We start from the raw sequence: 10,920 nt of genomic DNA on the forward strand, positions 1-10,920 counted from the left end.
TCTGACGTCAGTGGACATGGGATTAAATCAATTCAATGGTATCAAGAGAAAAAAATAATTTGTCCATGACTTTCTTCAATTGTGTGTGTGTGTGTGTGAGAGAGAGAGAGAGAGAGAGAGAGAGAAAGGGAGAGAGAGAGAGAGAGAATAGTTTGTATTTAAAGCCAAAAGAATGCATATTTAAAGCCAAAAGAATGCATATTTAAAGCCAAAAGAATGGATATTTAAAGCCAAAAGAATGCATATTTAAACCTGTTGCAGGTGTGTTTTGTTTGAGGCAAAGTCAGCAAAGCAGAGGTGATAATTAGCAGAGCAGTGACGGGGTAAGCTGGTGAGCTGAGGGTGTTTTCCCCAGAATAGACCCTCTGATCCCAGGAGGCGTTCAGACAAAACGTCCCTCAGGGAGAAGAATGAATAAGAAGCGCTGAGAACCACAGGCGTGGGAGTGAAGAGGGGGTGAAATTAGTCTCATATTCTCAGGACCAGCAGGTAGGCCTTCTGTCAACAGCAACCACCCTGGGAGGTTTTGTATATATATGGTACATTTTGTTTTTCGATACTGATTGGGGGTGTTATTACTGTATTACTGTACTTAGTAATGTTACATGAAAATGCTGCGTTTCTGCCTAGTTTGTTAAATGGAGGGGGGCAGTTGTCCTTGATGCGATAGTGAGCCTGCAGGACAAGCTGTGTGAAACGGCACAGGAAGTAAACGTTGAACCTGCTGTGTGATTCCATAAATGTTTTGTATGAAAGTCCATTTACTGTAATGTATGTGCTTAACCACGAATCATCGCACGGGTGGAAAGATCAGCTTAAACCCCAAAACCCAGTCACACAATTGTACCTTTGAAGATGGTGTTTTGTAACCTTCAGCTACACGTGACCCACTTTGCACGCCGTTTCAGCGACGACCTTTGCTTCGATTTTGAGTATGGGTCTAGATGAGTTCCTGTTGATCGTCTGAATGTGTGCCAGAGTGTAACCAACCACAGATCAGAGATCTGAACCAGGTGAAGTGTCAGTCACTCCTGCAGCAAACAGCAGTAGTGGTTTGGGTGTGGAAGAAGAAGAAGAAGCCGTTAACAACTGTCTCAACATCTCCCCCAAGAACTTCCACTTCCAGGGCTGAGAGGAGACCCAGACCCCGCAGACATGCTTTGTTTCAGTGTGTCAGCAGCGAGCTGTCTCTGTGCTGCGATAATACTCTCATTCAGAACTGGTGAGTCACCATTAATCATGGTAATAACTGATTAGAAAGTATTTTGTTCAATGCCAAGTTTTCTAAACTACTAAAAGCTGCAGATAGCATGCTGTTCATTGCAGATGCCTTGCGATGTATATGGATACTGAAATGTGGATAGGTTGAGGCTGTGGAGGGCTTTTTTTAGGGGATTGAAACTGGACCGTTGTGTCTTGGTTGTTCTCAGGCGCTATCGGGTCGCAGGTTTACGTGAAGCAGTTTCCTGAGAGGATCCGGGCGGTTCCCGGGGGGAGCGTGGTTCTGGTGTGCGAGTTCCACCACCAGAACAAGGAACCCAACACGGTCTCCTGGTACCGCAGGAAGCCGAGCGGCTCCTCGGGAGAAGAGAAGCTGGTCCAGGGTTCAAACGTCCGTCTCTACAGTAGCACCTCGAAGGGGTACTCCATCCTGGTCCTGTCGGACCTCCGGGGGCAGGAGGATGTTCTGTACTTCTGTGAAGTGCTGGTGATTTTCCCACCGCCAGCGCTCGCGAGGGGAAATGGGACGCTGCTGGAGATTGATGGTAAGAGAGGTTCCCACAAGATGGATTTCCACCAGGTCTACTTGCTTGTTACAGTGCTGTGTGAATGAATGAATGAATGATTTGGTTTATGAATGAATGATGACCTTCTTAATGGACCATAAAAAAGCTATTTCAAATTGTGTGAAAGTACAGCAAAGAAAAACAAAACAAGAACAAAAAGAGCACAACAACAACAACAAAAAACATATCAAATGCATTTCACACAATAAAAATTTCAACAATTCTATATCTATTCTGTAAACGAATAGACTATAGCCTCTCCTTTGCAATACAATAAAACCCCCAGAATATCTGCAACAAAAAAGGAAAAAGAGATAAACAAGGCATTTAGGCTAAATTATAAAGTAACATTATTTTGTTTTTTAGGGCTTTTCTAAATTTCAGTAGAGAGCTACACAATTTCAGGTCATCACAAAGGTTATTCCATAGTTTAACTCCTAGAACTGAGACACATCTGGCTTTAACATTAATCCTCGCTTTATCTGCTTTAAAGACAGATAAACCTCTTAAATTATAATTTCCTTCCCTTAACATATACCACAATCACCTTATCCTTATGTATTTCATATAATTCAGGAATCTTAATTGATCAATACATGACCCTGGTGCTCTATAAATGCAACTAATTAGTATATTTTTTTGCATTTTTCTACATTGATTTCAATGGTTACACATTCCATCAACTTGTCAATAACAGTTGTCATGTTATCAATTACCTTACATTTAAGTGCATACATCACAAACAGGGCAACACCCCCTCGTCTTCTATGGCAAAACATTTCATAGTCCTCTAATCCTTCATGTAGTTCTTTATCATTAGTCAACCAAGTCTCTTTCGTCGCAGGCTCAAAACTCATCTCTTCAAGAAGTACTACAACAATCCTCCCTCCTAAACACTTATTGTATTGTATTGTATTGTATTGCACTGTACTTTAGATTGCTATTCATGCACTTTGCCTTCAGCACTAGATTATGCTCTTAGTCACTTGTTTTAGAAAGAAGATGCACTTGTGAGTTCTGGCAAGTAGTGTTACTTTGGCTTTTCCTACGTTAAATGCAATTATTGTTAGTCGCTTTGGATAAAAGCGTCTGCTAAATAGACTAATGTAATGTCTCTGAAATTACTATTACACTGAACCTTTGCTGAAACTTGAAACTGTTGTAGGCATTCTTTGATCTGTAGACTCCTACTATTGAAATGAATCACCGAAAACCCCTCCACTTTCACATTTAAATTAAACGTATCTTCAGAGTAATAGTCACAGATCATATTAATGTTCCTGTAAAAGTGGATCTCTGGATCAATGTCATTTTCTAACTCATGACGTTTGTTGTCTTGAAAATCAAAGGACTTAAAGTCTGTATGTTACATTATCTTACACCAAATTCGTCACTCACAAACATTTAACCACAACTAAAATAAAGGTGTGACTGTGTGAGGAAACAGCACAGGAACGTGTCTTTACTTTGTAAACAGATAAGTACAGGGCTGAGGATTTGATTGGCAATCCCCAAAAAGGTAACACTTTACATTAAGGTCCTCTTATTAAACATTAGTTCATTTTTCCGTTCTAATAAATATTGTATCATCTAACAACAAACATATTTATAAGCATCGTATAAGAACCTTATTATCTATTAACTAATGCTTACTAAGACAACCTTCATAAGTGGTAGAGGGACCAGCACTCACAAATTCCAAAGATGGAAGCTTTATTGCTTCACAGCAACAAGCAAGACAGGCAGGACGAAGGTTTCAGCCTCACGGCTCTACTAAGACAACCTTCTAATAAAGTGTTCTACACCTGAAAAACGTATATCTGTGTGTTTCAGTTGTTGCAGCGGTCGTGTCAGTTCACACTAATCACACAGCAGACCAGGTGAATCCAGGATGCTCCCTCAGCTGGCAGGATGTGGCCGTCGTCAGCGCTGTGTCTGCCTGCTGCGCCGTGGCTCTGACGGCTTCGCTGGTTCTTCTAGTGAGTCCTCACCCTTCGCCTGCTTTTCATCTATTCTGTACATCCTCGCTGACCGTTAATGCCCCAAAGTTCATCTTATCTTATTTCCCACTGAGCAAAGACACATCTAAAAGACGTCTTTTAGATGTCTTTTTTGACTTTTTCGGACGTCCAAAGACATCCAATTAGGAGCCAGAATGAATGTTTTTTTTTTTACGTTCAGATATTGAACCCGTTCTGCACGTCCACAGACGTCTTAGAGGGGTCCAAGCCAGACGTGTGAATATTGAGGGGTCCAGCAGACGAGCACACGGGGTTCAGGACCGACGGACGTTATTAAGACGTGATCTGAACGTCTCCCTGACGTTGCGTGTTTGCTGGGTTTATGACTTCACTTCCACCTCCAGACAGGTGCTCTGTCTCGGCCCGTCTAGCGGTTCAGGTCACCCCCCAAGAGCCTCTCCTGGACACGCTGTATCCCAGAAAAGGACTGCTCTGGAGGGTCTGGTTACAGAGTAGAAGTCTCTAATTCCTTGTGTGTGTGTGTGTGTGTGTGTGTCCACCCCCCAGATTATGACTTGCATGAGGAGTAGAAAGCGGAAGGCTCGTCCCTCGTATGACTCTGCGCCTCAGGAATACGAAGACATGAGCCTGGTGAGGAGCAGGATGCACGGCCTCACGCCACACGCCTTCAACACGGGGTCCTCAACACGTACGAGCGCCACGCGTGACAGAGCAGCCGTGTGAAAGGGCCTCGTACGAGCGCCACGCGTGACAGAGCAGCCGTGTGAAACGCCCGCTACGCTAACGTGAACTAGCCGCGAAAGAATCGCTCTGTTAAAGAAATGTGATGGAACCACTATGTGGAAGAACTGTCTTTATTACTTAGTCACTTGTTTTAGAAAGAAGATGCACTTGTGAGTTCTGGCAAGTAGTAGTACATTGGCTTTTCCTACGTTAAATGCAATTATTGTTAGTGGCTTTGGATAAAAGCGTCTGCTAAATGACTGTAATGTAATAATGTAATGTAAATGACTGTATCTACGTGCTGTTACTGTATAGATCAAGCGTTAAAAAGTTAAAAACCAGTCAAAGTGGATGAAATAAATAAAACAAAACATGTTTGCTATAGTATAGCTGTCATGTCTCTTTTGCTATAATGTCTCTTTTTTTGTTGAGTAATTAATGTAATTAAAATGGACCTAATTAAATGAAAAGCCTTAATGAAAGCCCTAGTGCATCCAGTGCTCCCTCTTCAGGAAGGTAAGGGCGTCGTCGTGGCCTTGCTGACAGAGCTCCCTCATCCTGCCTGGTGACGGGGGGAACAAGGCCTGGTTCATCCGGACCAGGTTCTCCTTGGAGAACTGGTGGAGAGAAAACACCATTTTATCTTTTAGAATTGTATCGGTTTATCTAGAATGAGCATAACCTTGGAGCAACGTTTCACTGTGACTTGTACACCGTACTTTACGTGACTAATGAAAGAATCTCGAATCTTAACCAGTAACTACTAAGGAAAGTGATGACGGAAAACAAACCAAGCACAAGATGAAAAAGAAAATCTGCATCCTAGTGAAAACCTAATATGATCAAGCGTGTTGTGTTGTGTTGCCTACCATAACGTTCATATTGTGTTGCCAACCATAACGTTCATATTGTGTTGCCAACCATAACGTTCATATTGTGTTGCCAACCATAACATTCATATTGTGTTGCCAACCATAACGTTCATATTGTGTTGCCTACCATAACGTTCATATTGTGTTGCCTACCATAACGTTCATATTGTGTTTCCTACCAAAACGTTAACCAGCTCAGTGGCCTTGTGATTAGTGTGTCCACCCTGAGACTGGGAGGTTGTGAGTTCGATCCCCGGTCGAGTCACACCAAAGACTATAAAAACGGTACCCGATGCCTCCCTGCTTGGCGCTCAGCATCAAGGGTTGGATTGGGGGTGAGTCCCTGCGACATACTAGCGTCATCAATGTACATCAAGCTGCCTCACGCTACAGAAACAGGAGATAGTCTCCAGCCCTATTGGCTCTCAAGGCTTCTTACCATAACGTTCATATTGGCTAGCTTGATCTGGAGGCTGGTGTGTCCTCGGTGCTGAGGGCAGACATCCTGGGGTCCAGAGAAGGGCGACACCGTGATGGTCCTTCCCACAGGCAGGATGGGCAGACAGTCCGTGAACCCCCCGTCAATCCACCTCTGATACAGGAAATAGAATATCCCACAGTGAACTCCAACATCCTCAAGAGCTCAGTCATTTAAAAAAAAAATTTTTTTGTAACTAACTTAAATCTTTATTGAAAGTTCCACCATTACAAAAACACATGCTAGAGAACAAATTTCAAATCAAAATCCCACAGAAAACTTACACCGCTTCAAACAAGCATGTAGCAAAAAGTAAAGGAAAAACAAAAAGGAAAAATAATCGACATGTCAGCTTCCTGCTCATTGAGCTGAGTCATTCTGATTGAACAAACAAACAAACAAGACTACTAAGGTACCGCACCTGTCCTCTGAACTCCACCGGCGTGAAACCAGCGTAGACCGGAACAAAACTGCTGGCCAGAAGAGCCTTGGACAGAACCACACACAACCAGCATCATCAGTACCACACACACAACAAGCATCATCACTACCACACACAACCAGCATCATCAGCACCACACACAACCAGCATCATCACTACCACACACAACGAGCATCATCACTACCACACACAACCAGCATCATCACTACCACACACACACAACGAGCATCATCAGTACCACACACACACAACGAGCATCATGAGTACCACACACAACCAGCATCATCACTACCACACACAACCAGCATCATCACTACCACACACAACCAGCATCATCACTACCACACACAACCAGCATCATCAGCACCACACACAACTAGCATCATCACTACCACACACACAACCAGCATCATCAGCACCACACACAACCAGCATCATCACTACCACACACAACCAGCATCGTCACTACCACACACACAACCAGCATCATCACTACCACACAACCAGCATCACCAGCACCACACACAACCAGCATCATCACTACCACACACAACCAGCATCATCACTACCACACACACAACCAGCATCATCACTACCACACACACAACCAGCATCATCACTACCACACACAACCAGCATCATCACTACCACACACAACCAGCATCATCACTACCACACACACAACCAGCATCATCACTACCACACACAACGAGCTTCATGAGTACCACACACAACCAGCATCATCAGCACCACACACAACCAGCATCATCACTACCACACACAACCAGCATCATCACTACCACACACAACCAGCATCATCACTACCACACACAACCAGCATCATCAGTACCACACACACAACCAGCATCATCACTACCACACACACAACCAGCATCATCAGCACCACACACAACCAGCATCATCACTACCACACACACAACCAGCATCATCACTACCACACACACAACCAGCATCATCACTACCACACACAACCAGCATCATCACTACCACACACAACCAGCATCATCACTACCACACACACAACCAGCATCATCAGCACCACACACAACCAGCATCATCACTACCACACACAACCAGCATCATCACTACCACACACACAACCAGCATCATCACTACCACACACACAACCAGCATCATCAGCACCACACACAACCAGCATCATCACTACCACACACACAACCAGCATCATCACTACCACACACAACCAGCTTCATCAGTATTGATATGGTCAGCGTCAGATCCTGTAAGTAAATCCTGTATGACCATTATGCAGAGTGGATTTTGAGCAGTAGTGTACTCCAATCAGAATAGTATGGTCTGTATACAGTATGCTTGGCCTTTTGGCATTTTGAAAATGCGCCGCTGGTGCGATGCTCTTCTCTCTTTTGCGGGAGAAACTCAAAAGATAAATATCACCAGAGCAGGCAGTAACAGTGAAAACAACGTTGCGGTACTCATAAAATTTTACGACGATGTGTGGTCGTAAAAAACAGAGTTTTACGGTAAAGTGCGTTGAATGTGCCGTGACCGGCGGGTTGTTTACCTTTACGAGCTCCTCCCGGGTGGAAAAGATGGACGCCAGCGTGTTCTTGCCACTTTTTGAGTGCGTTATTGAGACATGAAGACGATCAGCTGCTCGGGTGTGGGCGTCGCTGGGCAGAATCCCCTCTATACCCTCCCTAGAGAGACATGGTGGGGGGGGGGGACAGATGGCCGTTTGTCACATTTTAATAATTAACAACCCTGTAAGGCTCTGTAAAATTAGCCTTTCCAGCCAACTTGCAATTATTACACAATCTGTTGGCTGTGAAGTGAGGAAAAAAATCATGAGATTGATCCACTCTGCAGATCACTCAGTGCCAAAACAATGCCTGTGTCATGAAGAGTGCTCTGCCAATACAGGGATCAATCCATTATCAAGCTATTCTGTCTCCTTCAGTATCATACTGGGAGCTGAGCGGTCTTGTACCTTAGTGTGAGCATGAAGTCATATCCTGGGGTCACTGCTCCAAGTCTCTGGCTCCTGACATCATTGGCAAATCTGTAGGTAAACGCTTTGACGTCCTGTTGGTTGACAAAGACACAACTATCAACAACAACACCAACAACACCACTATCAACGACAACACAATAACCAGAAACGGGTGATTACTGTTTTTTTGCTTCCCTCTGGAATATGTAGAGAGTGGGTCGTATGCCCACCTCCCTTGTTCTCTGTAAAGCGCATTGTGTTGCCTCTGGGAATGAAATGCGCTATACAAATAAAGCTTTGATTGATTGATTGAAACTGGGGAAGTATGCTTATTGTACTGCACTGTCCAATATGGTGATTTCCCCCCCAGTTTACTCTGCAGGTAACTGTTGACTACTGTAAGTTCTTATTTTTCTGAGAGTTGAACAGATGGTTTCTCAGAGAACTGTGTTTATTTCCTGGTGATAAGATGCTGGAAGAGTGGAGATTCACCCTCCTGATGTGACCTGTTTTCTGGCATAACATAACTACGCTCTGCATTCCGATCACGTTTGTGGGGAACGTTTGACCTACTGTAACCACACATGCTGCTACGCTATGGAAAACCTCCATATCTCCCCTGCAAGGTTACTATGAATACAACACTTTCATGTGAATGGAGAAACAGTGCTATATCTTTCTTAGAGTTTATTATATAACTGCACCATCAATCCAATAATGATTGAACGATATATATAGTAGCACCAAGCCAGAAACAGTAGCCTACAGTAGGCTTACACATTATTCCTATACAGCTAAATGACTCAAGGAAAGGACTGGATTCTAACCAGGGTGTAGTGGTAAATACAGAGGTGGGTAAACTCTGTTGAGTGCAGTTCACACACCTGCTTTCCCCTCATTGATTAACACAGCTGATCTGAACACAGGTGAGTGAACTCTCAGCCTCATCTTAAAGAGGTGTACAGGGGTGAAAATTCACTTTTTGGCTCACGGTGAGTCACCTGCCAAGGGGACTGTAGATGAAAAAATCTACCAGCCAAGTATATATATTTTTCAGATGGCCTTCCGAAATCTAGTCGCCAAATGGAAATTTTACCTGCATTTGGCCGGTGGCAGGTGTTAATTTTCAGCCCTGGAGGTGGGTAAACTTTACTTGGGTTTACCCTCCACTACACCCCTGATTCTGAGTCTGACAGCAGTGCCGACGCCCTGTTGAAGGTCTGTCACCCGACAGCACCTTCACCCGCCAGGCATCATCAGATCCGCTGAGTTTCCTGATCTTACCTCCAGCTTGTCCGGAGCGGTGACCAGCACCGCAGCCACCAGCGCCCCGGCGGAGGCCCCGGCACACGCCCTCACAGCACCGAGCAGCCGGTCCCCGTGGCGCAGCAGGGCCCCCAGCGCGCCCAGCTGGTAGATCCCCAGGAACCCACACGCGGCGAACGACAGGTTCAACACTGGCATGTCCCCCTGTGTGGATTTAAATAACACACATTCATTATGCTCCTGTGACTGATTACCTCGTTCATTTGCTTTTTGGAGAAAAGAGATATTCAACATGTAATAACGTAAATGGAGTTTAAATAACACCACACATTCATTATGCTCCTGTGAGTGATTGAGCTCGTTTATTTGCTTTTTGGAGAACAGAGATATTCAACATAATGTAAATGTTGCTACCTTAACTCATTACTCATAGTTTTATCCATGTTAATTTAATTGCAGTCCAAAGTCAGTTTAGTGTTAAGCTATTTTGTTCATGTTCATTGCTTGTAGGAGAACAAGCGATTCGTGGCTATTAGACTAGTTTTATTCATGTGTATTTCATTGCAGGATAAAGTCAGTCCGTTTAGTGTTAAACGCTATAGCTAGTTTAAGAATCGACCAACAGACATGCGAGGATGAAACCCGGACTACTGTACTGTACCTCTCTATACTGTACCTCTCTATACTGTACCTCTCTGGCTGCATGTGGTCATCTGTGCCTCATCTTTGCAGCATGTCGACTTGCCAGTCGGATTTCTGTACTTCCTGTTTTTATTAGAGGATTTCAAAATAAAGGTCCTCCACGCAAACGAGATACTATAGTTTTAAATATCATATTATATACAATATATATGATATACAGTTTGATACATCAACAATTTCACCACATGTTCAGTAACTAGGCCTACTACTGTAGCTACAAAATGTGAAATGTCAAATTATTGTGACCTCTAAGACAGGTGAAATTGTGCCTTAAGATAAGCACACAAAAATGTTAATGTTCCAGCTTAGTTATTCTAAAACGTTCAGAACCCATGTTCAAAACTGGGGAACAAGATGTATGCCCAAATTTAACATTAAATCCACATGCCACGTACGCCCTGCGTGACAATGAACCATCTAGCCTATATATGCTTCACACGGTCTTTCAAAGGTCTCATTAGGCTCCTTTTAAACAAGTTAACATAAATCTCTGGGGAACCCAAAACATGTCCTTGAATATTTTTGCTTAAAATACCACCCAGATTAGCATCCTGCCTCCGTTTAAAGGGATAGTTTGGAATTTTGGACATGGAGGCCTCATTTACAACTTACCCATTATGTTGGGCATTCACGTCTCGTATCTCGCAATGAGATAGTATGTGGTATACCACTACC

At 43.7% G+C, this 10,920-nt stretch overlaps 1 protein-coding gene across 1 annotated transcript; it reads right to left on the reverse strand.

Moving 5' to 3' along the window:
- Window positions 1–4,672: 4,672 nt before the first annotated feature.
- Window positions 4,673–10,299, reverse strand: pnpla4 (patatin-like phospholipase domain containing 4). Its single transcript, XM_084453745.1, has 7 exons — window positions 10,235–10,299; window positions 9,562–9,747; window positions 8,275–8,369; window positions 7,849–7,984; window positions 6,264–6,329; window positions 5,804–5,956; window positions 4,673–5,109 (listed from the first exon to the last, which is right to left on the reverse strand). Exons 2-7 carry the CDS (start codon window positions 9,739–9,741, stop codon window positions 4,978–4,980), a joined length of 762 nt encoding a protein of 253 aa, XP_084309871.1. The 5' UTR covers window positions 9,742–9,747; window positions 10,235–10,299; the 3' UTR covers window positions 4,673–4,977.
- Between the last annotated feature and the right edge of the window lie 621 nt (window positions 10,300–10,920).

The sequence above is a fragment of the Borostomias antarcticus genome (genome assembly GCF_949987555.1).
Source record: "Borostomias antarcticus genome assembly, chromosome: 19".
Classification (NCBI taxonomy): Eukaryota; Metazoa; Chordata; class Actinopteri; order Stomiiformes; family Stomiidae; genus Borostomias; species Borostomias antarcticus.

Coding starts and splice junctions, on each gene's coding strand:
- pnpla4 (XM_084453745.1), bottom strand. CDS start 9,741: ATGCCAGTGTTGAACCTGTCGTTCGCCGCGTGTGGGTTCCTGGGGATC. Junction 8,370..9,561: donor CCGCTCCGGACAAGCTGGAG/GTAAGATCAGGA, acceptor GTCAACCAACAG/GACGTCAAAGCGTTTACCTA. Junction 7,985..8,274: donor GACTTCATGCTCACACTAAG/GTACAAGACCGC, acceptor ATGTCTCTCTAG/GGAGGGTATAGAGGGGATTC.